At 47.1% G+C, this 20,037-nt stretch overlaps 1 protein-coding gene and 1 long non-coding RNA gene across 5 annotated transcripts in view; one reads left to right on the forward strand and one right to left on the reverse strand.

The window, feature by feature from the left end:
• ARHGEF2 (Rho/Rac guanine nucleotide exchange factor 2) overlaps positions 1–18,904 on the reverse strand; it is a 41,779-nt gene extending 22,875 nt beyond the window's left edge. Inside the window, exons 1-5 of one of the 4 annotated variants that reach the window (XM_027095435.1) lie at positions 18,629–18,904; positions 17,094–17,211; positions 8,468–8,585; positions 7,834–7,873; positions 6,523–6,616 (exon numbers count right to left, since the gene is read on the reverse strand). In XM_027095435.1, coding sequence (XP_026951236.1) covers positions 6,523–6,616; positions 7,834–7,873; positions 8,468–8,585; positions 17,094–17,211; positions 18,629–18,888 — 630 coding nt within the window. In that variant the 5' untranslated portion in view covers positions 18,889–18,904. Of the gene's footprint in view, positions 1–1,604; positions 1,858–6,522; positions 6,617–6,910; positions 7,035–7,833; positions 7,874–8,467; positions 8,586–8,991; positions 9,226–17,093; positions 17,212–18,628 lie in introns of those variants that run through there. The other 3 variants (XM_027095436.1, XM_027095438.1, XM_027095437.1) reach the window with 3 other exon arrangements.
• Positions 8,124–20,037, forward strand: part of LOC113614115 (uncharacterized) — a 28,614-nt gene continuing 16,700 nt past the window's right edge. The window contains exons 1-2 of the long non-coding RNA XR_003430451.1: positions 8,124–8,194; positions 18,790–18,932. This is a non-coding gene — a long non-coding RNA (uncharacterized LOC113614115). The remainder of the gene's footprint in view (positions 8,195–18,789; positions 18,933–20,037) is intronic.

Raw genomic sequence — 20,037 nt, forward strand, 5'->3', positions numbered from 1 at the left:
TTCATAGCTGGGGCCTGGCCTGGCGCAGGGTTGAGAAGAGCCTGTCTGCCACCCCACTGTTCCACTGCACTTCAGCCATCTCTCCTCTGGCCCTCTGTTTGTCTTAAGCCCTACCCAAATCCCCAGTTGCTTTCCTGTTAGCAGAATCTCATCCCAACCCCCCAAGGAAAAGTTCCAGGATGGAACCTCTCCCAACTTAGCCTCTAGATGGGTAGTCAGGCTAGGAGCTAGGAGGGAAGTGTGGGAAGGGGTTTCCACCATCTCTGAGGACTCCAAAAGGGTACTGCTCCCATGCCGGTAGACTGTGATGGTGATCAGCATAGGCTGGTGATCAGCATAGGCTGCGCGCCAGGGCAGGACACTGGGATTGGAAAGAGGCCAGAGATTAAACCAGCTATGGACTGGGTCTTGGCCTTTCCCATAATGGGTACAGTGTGGGTGCCTTGAGCAGCTGGGAGGTGCTGTCTGCATGCACCACCTTCCTCCCAGCTCTCATTTATTCACCTACAAGTCAGCTTCATCATTTCCTGGGGGCTGAGGTGTGGAGAGATCATGGCCTTTGGGAGTGCGCCTGGGTACAAAGGCAGAAATAAGGGATACTTGGAAAGGAGTGGCCAAGAGCTCAAGATGGGGGTGGGGGCTAGGGTAATTATACATCCGGACTTTTGAAATGGTAGGTGAACAGTCCCAAGATAAAGAGTTAAGAGAGCTGGGGTGGGGAGGAGGGATGAGGGCACAGTGCCAAGTGGGTCAGTCTAAAGGTTTCAGTTTGTTTCAGGCTGCAAGGACAAGGAGCTTGGAAGCTGGTGGGGCAAAAAGGGATGGGGGGACCCTCTGTGTTTCAGGAACAGGGGTGCTCTGGGCCCCAAGGATGGAAGAAAGGATCCTAGCTACACAAAGACCTCTGCTCCCTTCACCTGAGGGTGATGGCTTGGGGGAAAGTAAGCCGTCCCTAAGCTGTCCTGACCCGTCACCCGCCCACCAGAGAGAAGAACTGAATCACAGCTGGAAAGTCCATCTGCGAGGAGAGGAGGAGCTGACTGCTGTCTCGGAGGGGTGGTGATGGTGGTGGTGATGGTGGGAGGAAGCCGGGAAACCACCCCCTCCCACCCCTCCGCCGGATGGCGGGGACAAAGAGGGAACGACCAAGCCAGCGACTGCAGAGTGGGGGGATACCGAGAGCAAGCCGGTGGAACCCTGGCGGAGGGGGTTCCGGAGAGCTTTCGCCGCCCCCACCCCCCCTCGACACACACACCTCCCTCTTCCCGCTCTGTCCCTTACCGGAGCAACTTTCTTTCACGCGGCCCAAAACACCCGGTCCCGCCAGATCGGAAGCCCCTAAACCCCAGGTCCGCTGGCTCCCGGGATCCCGGCAGAGAATCTGCTCGGAGCTGGAGGCGCGGGTCGCGTCTACTGCTCCCCCAGCCCCCTCCCCACTCACTCACAGTCCCCACCCACCCCGTCCCGCCGCGTTCCCGGCCGACGCTCCGCCCGATTTTGGCGCCCAGAAAGCAGGCGGGCAGACCCGGGGGCGCTGCGGGTGCCGGGGATCGAAGGGCGCCCTGAGGACAGCGGGCAAGAGGGACAGGGGTTTCAGAGCCCACCTTGCTGGCCAGCTCTTTGCTCCGGTCGATCCGCGCCCGTGTGAGGGATTCGATCCGAGACATAATCCGATGGGGGCGGGGGGAGCCCAGGAGGACGCGGCGCGGACCCTGGCGTCCGGCTGTTTGGGGGGGAGGGCGGGGGAGGGGTCCGACCCGCACGCGTCGGTCTTGGGGACAGGAAGTCTGACTCCCCTCGCCCGGCACCCAGCGCCAGTTCCTCAAACCCGAGTCTCCACCCCCGCCCGAGCTCAGGAAGGGGGAGGCGGGGCGGAGGGAGGGCGGGTGCCGAGCGCCGGACGGGACGCTTCGGTCCGCGGAGGGGCGGCTCGCACAAGTACAAGGGGCCGTGGACTAGCTCGCCGGGCCCCTCTGCCCGTTAACCTCCAGCGCCGGGCGCCTCTAACCCCAGACGCCCGCCTCCTGGCTTCGGTTTTCCTAAAACCCACCCTGGCCCGCCTCGCAGCCCTCACCCCACCTCTGGTCTTCCCTTTCCCCTCCTCCTCCTCCTCCTCCGCAGTCCATCAGTCTAGAAAGACTCGCGGGCCGGAGGATTCCAGCCGCCCCCAGCTCTCCAGGGAACCCGGGGCCAGTTCCTTCCTGGCCTTCTGGGCCCATCAAAGCAGGCCAGAGCCACCGACCCCTTTTACGACCGGGGGCAGGCGTGGGGAGAGGGCGGAGAAATCAAAGGGGAACTAAAGGGTGGATCTTTAGAGGGCCTGAAAGGGAAGATTCACTCCTGGAGGTTGAAGAATCTGAGAGGAGAGCATTCTTCCACAAGCCCCCAACTCTCTGGGGCCTTACAAGACCGCCCTCGGCCCATCCTCTTCCCTCCTACCTCTGCCTCCACTGACTACTGGGGTGGTAGAGGGGAGGAATTCGCCACTGTTACAGAAGACTAAGAAGCTGAGGAAGTCCTTCCTTGTGTCTAACCCCAGTTCCCTCTGTTGCAAGTTAGGCTAGAACCAAAAGACCAGCAACCAGCCTTCCCCAGTCAGGGACAGTTGGAGTATGGCCAGTCTCTCCACAAGAAGGAGGGGTGCAGTAGGACATTCTTTCCGGACACTCTGCCCCAGTCTGAGGCAACTTCCACCTTTTGGGGAAAATTCCTCCTCCACTCTAATTATAATCACTCACATTGAAGTTCATTTCTGCCTCTCAGGGTCTCCCATGTCTCTGGGAGAAACAGAAGTACAGAGAGTCCTGGGACAGAGCATCTTATGTTTGCAGGGTCCCGCCTGATTTCTGGTCCCCAAAGGTGTGGAGGAAGGAGGGAGGGAGAGGAGGCCCAACCTAGACCCAGCGGCTCCCTGCCCGGGTTCAGCAGCAGGGCCTGGCTGCAGGTTTCAAGCCCAGCTCAGCACTCTTGTAGGTGCCAATTTTAGCCTCTGCCACTATTTTGGGCTCCACTGCCTGACCACTGGGCTGAGCTAGTTGGGCTCCTCACCACCACACTGCTCCTCTGGCTTCCCCTCCTGCCTAGCAACTCCTTCACCTCCTTCTTCACCCATTCCCCTATTTAGGATCCTTATATAGCAAAGACCAGAAAAAAAGGAGAGAAAATAACCATGCCCAGTTCTAGGCTGGATGGAAATTAGAAAGCAGAGAGGACTTTCCCTGGGCCATGAGGGAGGCTGACTCCTCCAGGCTTGTACCTGCAGGGGAGACCTACAGGAAGGCCCTAGGAACTCCCCCAAACCAGCAGTCTTGAGGCTCCTGGGCCCAGAACCCCAGACTTACCTCCCCCCAGTGGGCAGCCAGGGCTGAGGAATGTACTAAATTTAAAAACAGACTGCCAGAAGCCAGAATCCTGGCCTCACGGCTCCACCCACTAGGGGCCCTGAGACAAGGGGTAGGCTGAGACCTCGGCTTTTCTCCCAGGCCTGGGGTGGGAGGGTGTTTCAAGCTAAGGATGGAATCTTAAAGGGCCAAACTCCAGTCTGGATACCCAATAAACCCAGGGCCTGAATCCCAGAGTTATGTGAAGGATCTCAATCCCCAAACTCAACGTAGATGGTCTCTATGAAAGGAGAGGACTTAATCTTCCAACCCTCTTCTGTCTCCTACCCCAATCTTCAATATACTTTTCACCCATCTGCTCTTTGTTACCCTGCCTCTCACCCTATGCCCTCTCCTTCCTCTTAAGAGATGAGTAGTAAGGAAGGGGACTTGCGGGGTGGGTAAAGGAAACCGGTCTACCTTTAAGAACACATGTGCTTTTAGTGAGCTAGGCCTGCAGCTTGACTTAATTTCCATTTTCTGTATCCTCTGGAACAGTGAACCCTTTTCCTTTCTCCTTGGCATCCCCTGCCCCTTCTTCCAAACCATTTTTATCCCAATCCCTGCTCCTCCTATCCAGTGATGCTGCCCAGATTTTCAGAAATTATTTTTTTAGATACACAAAAACAAAAGCCAACCCTGATTTCTGCCAGAATCTAAAAGTAGCCACCACTTTCTTTAGCTCATTTAACTTAACAGATATGTCCCCCACATTTCAGGGGTAGGGAGGCCATCCCAGGGAAGAACCTTGTTGTCAGGGTCTTGGCCAGTAGGTGAGCAGAGAAAGCCACAGGGATACCTGGGCCCAAGTCCTACAGTTCCCAGGAGGAGGTTTACTTTTCTTCTTATTACTTTGGACCTTGTGTATTCTGGGAGGGGATGATTAAGGCATTATTGACTCCAATGGCCATCCATCAGAAATGGTGGAAGAAGCGAAGAGACGGGATAAACTATTACGTAGGTTTACTGACAGAAGCAGAGACAACAACATATAGTCAAAGCTCTAGGTTTGTAATACAGCTCCACCTTTTGCTAACTGTGGGATCTTGGGAGAGTAACCTAGGCTCTAAGTTATCTTGTCTATGAAACAGAGATTAAGGGGCTTCCCTGGTGGTGCAGTAGTTAAGATCTGCCTGCCAATGCAGGGGACACGGGTTCGAGCCCTGGTCCGGGAAGATCCCACATACCACGGAACAACTAAGCCCGTGCGCTACAACTACTGAGCCTGTGCTCTAAAGCCTGCAAGCCACAGCTACTGAAGCCCGCACACCTAGAGGCCATGCTCTGCAACAAGAGAAGCCACTGCAATGAGAAGCCTGCACACCTCAACGAAGAGTAGCCCCCACTCGCCATGACTAGAGAAAGCCGCGCACGGCCAAGAAGACCCAATGCAGCCAAAAATAAATAAATAAGTTAATTAATTAATTTTAAAAATAATAACAAATGTAAGTAAGAGATTTAAAAACAAAACAAAACACAGAGATTAAAATATTTATCTTTGCCAGAGTGTTATAAGAATTAAATGAGATGACCTCTGGAAAAGTGTTTTGTCAACTCTACAATGCTAGTCAAATAGGAAGGAATAAGCTACTTCCTTCTCTCACTGCTTGACTGAGCTTCGCTTCACCCCCACCCCTGGTGTTTACCTGCTTATGGCCCCTATCCTGAGCTGGGAGGAGGGGGAAGAAGAGATTTAGTGATGCAAGCACACACATTCATGAGGGTGGAAGCAAGATGGACCAGGAGATGACAGAGAGGGAAACAGGAAGACAGAACGACAGTCCTAGCAAGGAAAGGCAGTCGACTGGGACAATGTCCTGACGACGCTTAGCTCTTTCCTGCTGGCTGTCTGGGCTTCAGTCTCTGCCCACTTTCTCCTTCATCCCCTCACCAAACTGCTAGGCCAAGGGCGGGCAAATGCAGACCAACTGCGATCTGGATGGCCCCTAGACAGCACCGACTTCCTCTACCATTCCTACTGCAGGAAAAGAGGGTGATTCTGCTGTCAGACTCTCCTACCCTGAACAGAGAGGCTGTGGGGAGAGGGACTCAGACCCAAGGTCTGGGTGTTGGCTTTGTTCTCTTTGTAGAGAGCTCTGCTCCCCCCCACGGCAGAAAAGAAGCCTCACTGTGCCCACCTCGCCCTGCTCTCAGACTGCCTGATCTCACGCTTCAGCTCCCCGCCTGCGGCCCGCAATGAGAAGGAGCTGAGAACCTGGTTTTGTTTCTGCCCTCCCTGCCCACCCAGAGGAAGGAGAATCCTGGCTGAAAGGCTGGCAGAGAAGAGAGCGCTGGCATTGCCGGCGGGGCCAGGAGGAGCCCAGGCAACCTTACTGGGTGAGGATCCCGTGGTGCTTCGAGGTGAATCTGATGATGTCTTGTCTGGGGTTTCTCTCAATGTTCAGGAGCCGCCCCGGTGGGAAAGTACATGCATACTTGGGGAAGCCAGGAGAGGAAAAGAGGGGAGTGGCTCATTCTGCCAGTAAATGAAGAGAGTGGAAATGAATTCAAGCAGCAGGCAGAGCTCCTAGTTTCACCAGAGCCGGGGTGTTGGTAATAAGGAAGAGAGCAACGTGCCTTCACCTTCCTGGGGTCGGAACTGCACGTGGCCCCACTGGTACGGTGTGTATGCGCTTCCACAATCATACACTTTCCTGGCTTCCACTCTGCCTATGGTCTCATTTCAACTCCTTCAGCTGCCGTATCCACCCATAAAATTATGAGTGTAAAAGCACTTTGCAAACCCGAATACTCTCTGAAGAAGTAAAAAGTATTGCTGTAATTATTATGATTATTATGCCCGATGGTTAAGATTTCGGCTGCCCACCTCTCAGCTATGTGGGGCCTCCAGAGAGGGAGGGCTAGGCCACTCCTCAGCTTCTGAGGCTCCTGGCCCATCTCCCCTTCCAGCTGTCCACAGCTGGCTGCTAAGCTGGAGACATAGGGAAAGCAGAGGAAAGGTGATTTACTGGGACAGAAGGAGGGAGACTGGGAGATATACCATGTTCCCTTAAAACTTGAACCATTGCCCTGAGTCTCTGCCTACCAGCAGAAGCTGGGGAGGGGAGCAGATGGTGAGGGGGAGGGGAAGGGAACTGGGGAGGGCAGTGGGTCCCGGGCCTCCTGCTTCCCCAACTCCTACCTTGGCCTTTCCGGTCATGCCCAAGATGAAGCTGAGGGTCCGTCTCAGGGAGGAGCCTGCCCAGGTGCCTGAGCCCCCTTCCAGTTGGCTACAGCTGCAGAGAGAAAAAGAAGAGGTGAAGAGATGGAGCTGGAGCTGGAAAAGAACAACAAGATACTCCCAGAGATACGGTGGATGAAGTGCCATGACCAGGGGAGAGAGAATGGGGAGGTACGGGGGAAAGACAGAGAAGGGTGAGGAAGAGAGAGGAAGGACTCAGGAGAAAGAGGCCCCCACTCCCCTACCTCCTCGGATTTCCTAGATATGGTCACTACAGTTTCCCAGGCCCTTCTATTTATGAGGAAAACTCCAGGCTCCTCCCAGATAAATACAGACTCCCCCTTCCTACCTAATCCAGGCCCAATCTCCTCTTTCATGCTGCTTCCCAACGGAAATGATACGGGGAGGGGGGCTCTCCAAGGGCACGTTTTCCCCTCACAAAACAAGAGTCCTGTGTACGACCCTCCCTGCTGTTTGGAAAGGGCCTCTGGGCCTAACGCCAATAAGGACTGAATTTCCTGGGATTTCATCAGCCCCATCCCATGAGCTAATCCCAAACCCAGAGCCAGGAGGATGTGTCAGCTAGAGATTTTCAGGACCACAAATCAGAGCTTGATATCTTAAAGGGCCCATTACTCGCTCACACACCCACACTGTCTTAGAGGGCTAACCCACTCTAATCAGGCTTCAGCTGTAGGAGCCAAAGAAACAGGTGCTGATTTTGCATGCTTATTTACATAGATACTATGTAAATCTCCCAGCCTCCACCTCGATTCCTGAACAATATGCCTTCAGCCCCTGCCCTCTCCCCTTGGGGCGCTACAGCCCGTGCCCAGCTCTCCTTAGGGCCACTCCCCATTGGTCGATTATCTCAGCTATCCAAAGCTGGTCCATGGTCCTTGGTCACCGTCTGTCCCTAAGATTGTGCAGCAGCGAATCTGCCTGCTCACTTTTCTGACACTGACAACAGCAGTCATCCTCCACTCTCTTATTTAACAGACACCCTGGGGTCTATATACTCCTTTTCTTTCCCTCATTTCTTCTTCATCCCATGGAGCTACCGGGAAACTTCTTAGCCTTCCCCAGCCAATGAGAAGAAGGGGAATTCTATGCAGCGCAGGTAGAAGGATATTTGGAGGTCTTTCATAAGAAACGTTAAGGGGAACAATGTTTCAGGAAACAGAGACCCTTGGGGCTACAAAACCCATGGCCTAGTCCCATTGTCCCTCCCCCATCTAGGGCTTTGAAGGGCTCTGTGTCCCCCAAACTCACCTTTTGCTGAGGTCAGCAGCAGAGGACTGGGACAAATTCCCTGCCAACACAAAAGAAGACGTAAGGTGTCCAGCTAAAGTCAGACAAAGGCGCCCAGGGCTGCCTCCCCCACCCCCTCCACCTGGATCAGGTTCCCAAGCTGCAGGTGCTTGTGACGCCATTCCTGAGGGCGGGCACTGGGGAGTAGGGAAGGAGGGAGGCGTCTGAGCAGAGCAGAGCTGAAGAACTTAGGAGCCAGGGTAACAGAGCACCGGCGTTGTGTGGATAGGGGGCTGAGAGGCCAATGTCTCAGTTCCTTTTCAGTGAATGGCGAGGGCAGAGGATTCACTCTGAGCTCCCAATGCCTCTTCTTGATGACAAGGTACATTGCGGATAACTGTCCTCCATCTCTGGTGACAGGGGAAGCTAGAGAGCCTCTCTCTGTCCTATGTCCTCCTTCATTGGAAGGAGAGCCTCAGAATACCAAAGTCCTGAATTCAGATCTCTCACTTGAATAAAGGCATTTTCGGGTTTCCAAGGGTGTGTGGTTAAACATAATGCAGGACATCTGGACCCTAAACAGCTGGCTCTGAGGAGTGGGGTGAGACAGGCAGAGGAAGGGGCCACCACTGCTTTGCTCCCCACTTTTACTCACCAGCTGGATCTGAGCAGCCCAAGAAGTAATTGATGCCACTCATGGATACAGACTTGGAAAGCATGCCAGTGGGCGAGTGGTCCAAAAGGCCAGCAGATGGGTGACAGGAACGCTGACCCTAGAATCGTGTTAAGAATCCTCATGCAAAGGTGAGGCTTCATCCATCTTCCCCCCCCAAGGCTCTTCACTTTCCCACAGCAAAGCCCTTCTTCAAGGCCTTCAGGCCTTCTACCCCTCCCCACTACCCATATCTGGAACATTCCACTTGAAATAGCTGAGAAGTTATTCCTGCTATTTAGCAGTCATCACTCTGTTGCAGCTCAAACCCTGGCTGCCTTAATATAGAAAATATCTTAGAAAAGATTTACCCTGAATCATTTCCAGAGATGAAAAACTCAATATATAGAGGTCAGGCAGGTAATGAACAAACAAACACACACACACAAAAACTGGGGCAGTCTGGGTTTAAAACAATAGGGATTAGAAATATTCATAAACCCCACACCCAATCTTTCGAAAATCACCTTTTTTTTCTCAAGCCTACGTGGAGCATTACAATAACCGGCTACATATCAGTCCATAAGGCAAAATGTAACACGTTTCAGATAACCTCCATCAGAGAGATCATAGGAAACAACCCGGAAATCCCTTTTCAGTAGCTTGGATAAAAAATCTGTGGTATATTTATAAATAGAAGCATTATTCAACATTAAAAATGAACAAACTACAGTTCAGCCAACAATATGGATGAAAGAACGAAGACACAAAAGATTGATACACTTTGTGGTTACATTCATATAAAGTTTAAAACAGGCAAAACTAATTGATATTGTTTAGACATACACATAAAGGTGGTAAATCTATAGGGAAAATCGATCTCAAAAGTCAAGAAAGTGGTCCTCTCTGCCAGGAGGGAGAGGGTTATGAATGGGGAGGGACATGGGGGGGCTTCTGGGTTTGGGTGGTACTCTATTTTTTTTTAACCGGGAGTAGTTACATGGTTGTTTGCTTCCTAATTGTGCATTACGTTGTACATATAAGTTTTATATACTTCTCTGTATCTATGTTATATTTCAATTTTTTTTTAAGTTTTAAACAAATCTCCATTTTTTTTTTTGCGGTACGCGGGCCTCACCGCTGTGGCCTCTCTCGTTGCGGAGCGCAGGCTCCGGACGCGCAGGCTCAGCGGCCATGGCTCACGGGCCCAGCCACTCCGCGGCACGTGGGATCTTCCCCGACCGGAGCATGAACCCGTGTCCCCTGCATCGGCAGGCGGACTCAACCACTGCGCCACCAGGGAAGCCCCAGATTTAGAAATTTTAAAACACCCTTCTAAATAAACTTACTGGTCAAAGAAGAAATCATTATGGGAATTTAAAGGTATTTTATAACAACAATAATGAAAATACTACTCAAAAAAACTTGTGGGAGATGGCCAAAATGTATCTCAAGGATAATTTGTCGATTTAAAATGCTTAACTGAAAATTTTTTAAACTGAAAATTCATGAGCTATGCCGGCTTAAAAGGTTAGAAAAAGAACAACAAAACAAACCCAAAGTAAATAGAAGAAAGGATATGATAAAAGCAGAAATCAATGAAGTAGTAACAAATGAAATAGGATCAATAAAGCCAAGAGTTGATTTTAGGAACAGGCAAATAAAATAGACAAACCTTTGATAAGGGTGATGCACAAATAAAAGTAGAATGAAAGAGTGGACCTAACTACAGAAACAGTAGTGACCAGAAAGATAATGCTATCTACAACTTAATGCCAGTAATTTTGAAAATGCAAACAAAATAGACAAATTCTTTAAAAAAACAAACAAAATATATATAACTTACCAAAACTGAATCTAGAAGAAATAGAAAGTCTGAATGGTCCTATTAAAGAAATGGAATCAGTAGTTAATCTTTCTATAAACAAAACAAAACACACCAGGCCAAAACAGTTTTATAGCCCAGGAGCAGAGCTTTCAAGGAATAGATCACTGAAATCTTATACAAAATCTTCCAAAGAATAGAAAACAAAAACAAAAGCTTTCCAACTCTTTCTATAAGGCAAGTATAACCTTGATTCTTAAACTACACACAGACCATAGGACAAAGGAAAATTATGGCCCAATCTCTCTTATGAAAAGTACAAAAATTCCAAACACAACATTAGCAAACTGTAATAGATTTTAAATAGCCACAAATTATTTGCAGCTCCTACCATCAAGAAGGAGTCTATTTCTTCACTCAGTCACAGGCTGGCCTGTGACTTACTACGATGAATAGAATGTGGCAGAAGTAGCATGATGTGATTTTTGAGCCTACACCTCAAGAAAACTTAAAGCTTCCACTCATGCCCACTTGGAATGCTATTGCCATGTGAACAAGTCCAAGCCTAAGCCTTCTGGAGAAGCCATGTGGATAAGAACCAAAGTATCACAACGGGCAACCTGCCAACCCACAGGCATGAATACGGCTGTCCTTGACCATCAGCCCTATTCAGCCACCAGACAACTATGGCCACATAAGTGAGTCCAGGTGGAGCCAGCAGAAGAATACCCAGCTGAGCTCAGTCCAAATTAACCACCCATAGAACTGTGGGGGGAAAAAAAGGTGGTTGTTTTAAGCCACTAAGTTTGGGGTTGATCTTTTATGCAGCAATAGATAATTGATGCCACAAATAAATCCAGCAGTGTGTAAAAAAGATAATCAATCCATCATGAAAAAGTCAGACTTATCCTAAAAATATAAGGGTGGTTTAAGATGAGGAAAATCTTTAAATGTAATTTACCTCAATGACATATTAAAGGAGAAAAAACATAACCAACTCAGTAAAAGTAAAAAAATCATAGGATAAAATCTAACACTCACTCATTGTAAAACCAAAGACCTGGCAGTTACAAATGGAAGGAATCTTCCTTAACTGGATAGAGTATCTTTTAAAACCTTACAGCCAAAAATCGATTTCAATGGTGAAACATAAGATGCACTCCCTCTAAAATCAGAAACAAGACAAGGATAGCCATTATCACCATTTCTGTTCAGCACTGCAATAGAGCCCCAGCCAAGCACACACAGTAGGGCAAGAAAAAGAAATGAAATAAATAAATATTGAAAAACAAGAAAGCAAAATTCATTTAAAGATGACATATGGGCTTCCCTGGTGGCGTGGTGGTTAAGAATCCGCCTGCCAATGCAGGGTGACACGGGAAGATCCCACATGCCGTGGAGCCACTAAGCCTGTGCACCACAGCGACTGAGCCTGTGCTCTAGAGCCCGTGAGCCACAACTACTGACCCCACGTGCCACAACTACTGAAGCCCGTGTGCCTAGAGCCTGTGCTTCACAAGAGAAGCCACCACAATGAGAAGCCTGTGCACCACAAGGAAGAGTAGCCCCCACTCGCCACAACTCGAGAAAGCCCGCGCGCAGCTACGAAGACCCAATGCAGCCAAAAATAAAAATAAATAAATAAAATTTAAAAAAAAATAAAAATAAAGATGACATAATTGTCTACTTAGAAAAGCCAAAAAAATCCACAGATAAATTGTTATAACTGAAAAAAAAGAGTTTAACAAGGTAAATAACTATAATTAATTAAATTGCATTTCTATAAACCAAAAATAATTATAAAATGTAATTAATGTAATTTAAATATAAGAAAGCATTTATAATAGCAACAAAATATATAAGGCACATAGAAATAAATCTAATAAAGATTGACAAGACCTGTATGAAGGAAACAAATACTTTGTTAAAAGACATATTTTTTTAGAAAGCCTAACAAAATAGAGATATTATTTTTCATGGATAAGAAGACTCAATATCAGAAAGAAGTCAGTTTTTCCTAAATTAATCTTTTTTTTATTCATCCACCAAATATTTTCATTTTTTATTTATTTGTTTTTTCTTAACATCTTTATTGGAGTATAATTGCTTTACAATGGTGTGTTAGTTTCTGCTTTATAACAAAGTGAATCAGTTATACATATACATATGTTCCCATTTCTCTTCCCTCCTAAATTAATCTTTGAATTCAGTACAACCTCAGTCAAAATTCAGCAGAATTTTTCAGTTTTAGAAATTGATAAGCTGATTCTAAAATTCACATAGAAGTGCAGAGACTTCCCTGGTGGCCCAGTGGTTAAGAATCTGCCTTCCAATGCAGGGGACGCGGGTTTGATCCCTGGTTGTGGAACTAAGATCCCACATGCTGCAGGGCAACTAAGCCTGCGCACCGCAACTACTGAGCCTGTGCACTCTGAAGCCCGTGCACCACAACTGGAGAACCCTGCACGCTGCGATGAAGATCCCATGTGCTGCAACTAAGACCTGATGCGGCCAAATAAATAAATATTTTTATTTATTTAAAATAAAATAAAATTCACATAAAAGTGCAAAGGACCTAGAATAGCCAAGATAATCTTAAAGAAAAATAATAAAGTAGGAGGACTTACACTATTACATTTTTAAGACTTACAATAAAGCCACATTAATTAAGATAATGTGATACTGGCATAAGAATAGACAAATAGGGCTTCCCTGGTGGCGCAGTGGTTGGGAGTCCGCCTGCCGATGCAGGGGACATGGGTTCGTGCCCCGGTCCGGGAAGATCCCACATGCTGCGGAGCGGCTAGGCCCGTGAGCCATGGCCTCTGAGCCTGTGCGTCCGGAACCTGTGCTCCGCAACGGGAGAGGCCACAACAGTGAGAGGCCCACGTACCGCAAAAAAAAAAAAAAAAAAAAAAGAATAGACAAATAGATCAATGGAACAGAGAACAGTCCCCAGCAATAGACTCACACAAATATAGTCACTTGATTTTCAACAAAGTCACCACAGCAATTCAATGGGGAAAGTAAGTTTTTTAATGAAGCAACTGGATATTTACATAGGGAAAAAACCAAAACCTTGATTTCTCCCATACACAAGAACCTAGGTAATCACAGACCTAAATATGAAAGCTAAAACTATAAAGCTTCTAGAAGAAAATATCGAAGAAAAATCTTCACGTTCTTGGGGTAGGCAAGATTTCTTAAACATGACCAAAAGCACTAACCATTAAAATAATCGATAAACTGGACTTCATCTAAATTAAAAACTCATGCTTATTAAAATACACTATTAAAGTAAAAATGCAAGTCAAAGACTGAGAGAAGATACTCACAATACATATATCTGACAGAGGACTCAGATCCAGAATATATAGAGAACTCTTACAAATCAATAAGAACAAGACAAGCTGTTTTAAAAATTGAGCAAAAGACTTGAACAGACATTTCACCAAAGAAGATATTCAGATGGTCAATGAGAATATGAAAAGGTGCTCAATAAAATTTTTCAACAGGGACATGCAAATTAAAACCAAAATGAGACAATTCTAAAACACCCACCAGAATGACTAAAATTAAAATCTTGACAGTAATAACTTATAATAGAAAAGAATCTGAAAAAGAATACATATCTATCTATCTATCTATATATACATATAACTGAATCTCTTTGCTGTACACATGAAAAATTGTAAATCAACTATACTTCAATAAAAATTTAAAAAATTTTAATTTAAAATCTTGACAAAAAAAGTATAATATACCTAAGAATACATCTAATATATATCTACAAACTCTGTATGGAAAAATATTGATAAAACTTTATTAAAAGACATTAAATGAAGAAGTATACTATTTTCATGGATGGGTAGGAAGAAGCAATACTGTAAAGATGTCCACTTTCCCTAAATTAATCTTCAGAGTCAATGCAACTCCAACTAAAATCTCAAAAGTTTTTTTTAATACATGTTTTGCATGTATGTTATACTTCAATAAATATGCTCTTTTTAAATTAAGAAACTCTGTTTCTTTAAAGGCACCATAGAAGAAGGAAAAGACAAACCACTTTTCTCAATCTTTGAGAAAAGATCATTGCAACACATATAACCACAAAGGATTAGTATTCAGAATATGTAAAGAACACATTCAAAACAATAAAGTAAAAACCCTCAAAGAATCCAATAGAAAAGTGGGCAAAAGACATGAAGAGGAATTTCACAGAAGAGGAAACACAAATGACCAAGACACATATAAAAATTGCTCAATTCCATTTGTAATAAGGATAATTCAAATTAAAACCACAATGAGATTAATAACCACTAGATTGGCAAAATTAAGAAATCTGATGACTCCAAGTGTTGGAAAGCATGTGGATCAATGAGAACTCTTATATACTGCTGATGTGGGTGGAAACAGTTTGCCATTAACTTATAAAAATGAACATCTGTGTACACTATGACCCAACAGTTCTACTCCAAGGTATATACCCCAGAGAAATTCTTGCAAATGAGCACCGGAAGATGGATAAAAGGATGTTCATAATGACACTCTTCATAATAGTAAAGAATGGAAGTTATCCAAATGTCCATCAACAGAAGATTGGAATGAAAATAATTACCTATAACTATTTGTAACACATGGATAAAAATTAGAAACAGAATGCTGAGTGAAAATGCAAGTTATAGAAAATTCTGTACAATATAACATCATTGTTTTTAAAGTCAGAAACAAACAAAAAAGAAATAATACATCATTAGGTAATGCTTTGTGTTAAAACTATTTTAAAAAAAGTAAATGAGTGATTAAGAAAATTCAAGATAGTGGTTACCTCTGGTGGGAAGTCAAGGGAATAATAGAAGAGAGGAAGACATAAATAAAGATAAATGTACTGGTGATATTCTAGTTCTGGAGATGGATGGGTGATTGATTAGGCATTCATTTTAAAATACTATATTTATGACAAATGGAAAAATACAATAGAGAGTACTAGCAACTCTGGCAAACTGGAGGGTACAGCTCCCATCTAAGGACATCTGAATTTTGGAAATTGTAAACACCATGCTGGCCAAACAAAATAAATTTTGAGCTAGACTTGGCTTGGCTTTCAAACTAGTCTGAAAGCCCCAGTCTAGTTTAATGAATCTCAGACTTTTGGTCTGTGGACTTTGCTGAAGACTTATACCTATTTGCTGCTGCAGGAAGATACAAAAAAACCCCAAACATACAGACAAGGAGAAATTTAAGGGAAGTGCTTAAAGATTAGGTGAAGAGAGAAGAGGAATCAGAACAGGAAGACATAAAAAGAGAAGAAACAAAAAACCACTAGAGAAGGGGCGAAAGAAGAAGACATATAATACCAAGAAGGGGGAAGCAGGGAGAAGAGAGAGGTGGAAGAGAGAGAAAGAAGTACAAAGGAATGGAGGGGAGAAGAGAAAAAAGAAACCGTTATCTCCTGTGTGCTAGCCTCTGTACTGGGCACTTTAACACTTTTTTTTTTTTCATCTAATAATCACAACTTTAAAAGACAGTTTTTAGTATCCTGATTTTCAGAAAGCTGAAATAAATTGTTCAACTAGGAGCAGTGTGACTCCCAAATCCTGTTCTTTCTACCGTACCACATTGAATCAGATGTGAGGGAAGACCTACAGAGATGCTAATGGAGAAAAGTGGGAGCTGGGAGAAGATGGGTTTTGCTGCTTCCCTGACAGGCTGTAACAGCCCCCTCTTCTCAACCTCTCTCCCAAACCACAGGCACTTGAACAATGAGGCCGGGTGGGTACCCCTGGCCAGTTAGAGGATGTGCTGGAGGGGAGGTAACCATAAGTCACGGGCTGGAGACAGTTCCACGTACAGCTGTCCCTCATTATCCACGGGGGATTGATTCCAGGATCCTGTGGATACCAAAAGCTGAGGATGCTCAAGTCCCTTACATAAAATGGCATAATACTGAAATTTGCATACAACCTGTGTGCGTCCTCCCATATACTTTAAACCATCTCTAGATTAATTGTAATACCTAATGTAATATAAATGCCATGTAAATAGTTGTAAATGCTATATAAATATTTGCCAGCATGAGGCAAATTCAAGTTCTGCTTTTTGAAAATTTCTGGAATTTTTTTTCAAATGTTTTTGGTCCATGGTTGGTTGAATCCATGGACGCAGAACCTATGCATACAGAGGGCTGACTGTACTCAGGGACTCTTAGCTGGCAAACCCAGTGATGTCTCTAAAAGCTTTGTGTATCCTCAGTGGTCTCTGGGTCCTGGCTTGAGATCTTCCCTGTGATGTTCCCTTCAGCCAGAAGTCTGAGCAATCTCTATATCCTTTCTCACTTGATAATCCTATGATTATCTTGTTAGAGAACTACTGTTTCAGGGTACCAGATGCCTAGTTTCATCCTACAAATAATAAGTTCATCTCCAAATCTGAGAAATGTGGGGTCTACACAAAGAAGTACTTATAACACCAAGGGGAGCAGGGGCCTTTTAATGAGAGAGGAATAGAGATACCCACATCAACACAGAGACACAGACACAGAAAGGAAGGCACAGAGAGTCTCAGAGAAAGAGACAGAGGCAGGATACCAAGAGTGGGGGACAGAGCATACAGACCCAGGAAAGCAGACAGAGGAGTAGAGACACCAGATTCAGATTCCATCAGATGGAGTCAAAGTGATGCCTGGGCACAGGGAGACCCAGCAGCTTGCAGAACAGAAGAGGCACAGAGTGGTGGCTGGACAGGCAAAGGGGCAGGAGAGGGGGAGGAAGGTGGTAGCTTCCATGGGGATTTGTCTATCCATACCACGCAGGAGGGTTGGCCACCTTGGTGCTGCAGTTCCAGAAAGGGGTCCAGTTCCTCTTGGCTCTGCAGCAAGGGGGGCTCCTGGGAGCCCACACATCCCGATGCCTGCAGTTTGTTCCTGAAACACACATTGCCACCACTGCCCTCCGGTCCCAGTGGCCTGTGACAGGCACCAGGGAGGAACACTGCCTCAGCCCAGTCCTGTTGCTTGCCCCCAGCCCAGCCCTTCCGGTTAGCCTAGGCGCAGGCCAGACCCAAACTGGCTTCCCTTTGGGGCTGTGCTTTGGCAAAACTGTGGAGCTGGCTCCAGGCAAGGGTGACCCCTGCTGGTCAAAGGACAGTACTGCCCTCCAGAAAACAGCCAGCGTTCAGCAGGGAGGGAGAGGAAGGGTAAGCTGCATTCTCGCTCTTTGCCTGGTGTCTGATGCCAACCTTAGCTCCTACTAAGATAAATGGTGTGCCCAGGGCTCCCTTTCTTCTCTACCCAAGGGTCAAAATTAGTGCCTGGTAGTGAAAGGTGACACCTGGAAGACCGTGAGATACAGTCGGCACCACACAAAGCGTACTCAGAGCATCTCTGCCTTAAATTAGCCGCTCTTAGCAAGGTGCCATGAGTCCTGCGGACAAGGCTTCTCACCCAAGTTCCCTCCCAAGCCAGTTCAGGGACAAGGTCCTCTCCCCTCACACAGCCCAGCCAGCCCCGCCTAGGAGCTAGAGAAGCTTGGTCTACTCACCAGAGCTAAGAGAACTTGTCCAAGGGGACCATTGTCAAAGCAGAGAGACAGGGCCCTTCCACGGCTAGCAGGCCCTCACAGTGACCACTCACACTGAACTCTTCATGCTGACCCCTGGAGCTTCTCTTTCTGGCTTCCTCTGTCTTTGGGGATATGGTCAGTGATTTTCCAGGAGAGGGGAAGAGCTGGGTCCCTCTCTTCTAGTCTGCCAAGCTTATGTAGGCCCCTGAGCCAGAGTAGTTCTTCCCCAGTTGTAGGGCTGGACTATGATATCTAAATACCTTGGGCCTGCCTCGGCCTGGATCCAGCAGGCAGGGAGCAATTTGGGGAAGGGGGCAGGTTCCATGCCCCAACCCTGGGAGCACCTGTCTCAAGAAACCTCCCAAAGTTCTCTGGGCCTCAGTTTCCTCATCTGTAAAATGAGGTGATGGGGCCATATGATCCCTGAATCCCTTCCAGCTCTGACACTGTTGTATGGTCCTAAGAAACCCAAGTGGGAGGTGGAGGCAATAAGACCTGAGTGTCCTGCTACTCACCTCACCTCCATACCTTTCCCTCACCATCCTCACCCACCTGCCCTTGAGACCAGGTAGAAAGAAGGAGCTAGGACTATTAGGTAGAGCCACATTTTGAAAGGCAGGGTCCACCCTCCCCAAAGGCCCGCAACAGGCCTGGGTTCGGATTCTCCAGGGAAGAGACTAGGGGCCCAGGTCTCTTCAACTCCTGTCATTCCTTTCCAACCACTTCTCCGAGGTATAGGACTTGACAGAAGGAGAGACAGGAGGTCCCCTGGTGTTTTACCCGCTCAGTGGATCCTGGAGCTCCTTGCCCGGCCCCCAGCTATGTCTTTGGAAGGGGTCATAGTTGTGACTGTAGGCACGGAAAGCCCTCGACCTTCGGAGGGGTACAGCGTGGAAGCCGTCTCCCTCCTTCTTTTCTCCCTCTTCCTCATTCTCCTCCAGCTGTTCTCTGGACTCGACCACAGACAGGCAGCGTCGAGTGTGGCCTTGGGGCACCAGGTCTCCACCTGTGAGGAGCACCTCTGGGACGTCCTTGTTCATGGGAGGTACACACAGGCCAGTCTGAATCAAGAAGACAGAGAATGGTGAGTTCTAGAATTCTGGAATTTGGAACTAGAAAGGGGTCCCAGTCAGCCAGGCCTAGAGCATCCTGTCACGCCTCCTTTTACCAAGGCACAGAATTGGAGGATGGCTGGCTCAAGATCATACGAGGAATTAGTTGCAGAGTCAAGCAGAGAACTTGGGTTTTCTGACCCCCAGTCTAGTGTTCTTTCCAGTACATAATGACATCCTCATTCACTCATTATTATTCCATTTAATGAGTAGCTATATGGCAGAGGACCAAGCCAAGCAAAGAGAAATAGGTATTGTTCTTACCCTCAAGGAATTCGTTCTAGTGAGTGTGTGTGTGCGCGTGTGCATGTGTGTACATAGACAAAAGCACAAATCACAAACAACGGCCAGAGTTTGCCAAATGCCACAAGAGAAGTTTCAAAAAAAAGTCTTTGTGATGTCAAAGGAATGAGTGCATATAGCCAGTTGGAGGACTCAAAAAAGGGAAACGGAAGTAAACAGCCTTTGAGATGGGCCTGGAAGGGTGGAGTGGTTAGGATTTGGCCACGTTGGAAAGGGAGGAGTCTAGGCAAATAAAACAGCAGGGAGAAAAGGTGCATGAGTGAGAAAGTAGTATGATTTCTTCTTTCTAAGATTCTGGTCGTTTGGGGAGTAAGAGAGCCATTCTGACCTTTTCCCAAGAAGCAAAGAGAAGGGGTCCAAAACCAGCCACATTGAAATTCCTTCTCTCTCTCCCAAGTGGGCATTGGTCTCACTGCCCAGTACTCCTGGCTGCCATCAGGGCTTGCCTCAGTGTGTCTCAGATTTAAGAACCCTCAGGAGCTCTTAAAGTTGAAAATGATAAGCTCCACTCCAGAAACAAGTACCAAATACCCGAGTACTAAGGTGATGGAGGGGCGGGAAGGCAACTCACATCTACTGCATCTACCTCTGTACACCCCCTCTGGGCCCTATCTCTGTAGAACTTCTGCTAGAATGAGTTTCCCAGGCTCCTCTTCTCCCAGGGGTGAAGCAACTGAGATGTTCAGAGGACCCTGGAGGGCCAGGAAGCAGTGAGCCAGAATTCCCGCTCCTCCCAGGCTTCCTGTGAGGGTGTCAAGCCTTCCGCAAGTTATT

The sequence above is a fragment of the Aethalodelphis obliquidens genome, unplaced genomic scaffold (assembly GCF_003676395.1).
Source record: "Aethalodelphis obliquidens isolate GAN/ISIS:26980383/991018 unplaced genomic scaffold, ASM367639v1 scaffold90, whole genome shotgun sequence".
Taxonomy (NCBI): Eukaryota; Metazoa; Chordata; class Mammalia; order Artiodactyla; family Delphinidae; genus Aethalodelphis; species Aethalodelphis obliquidens.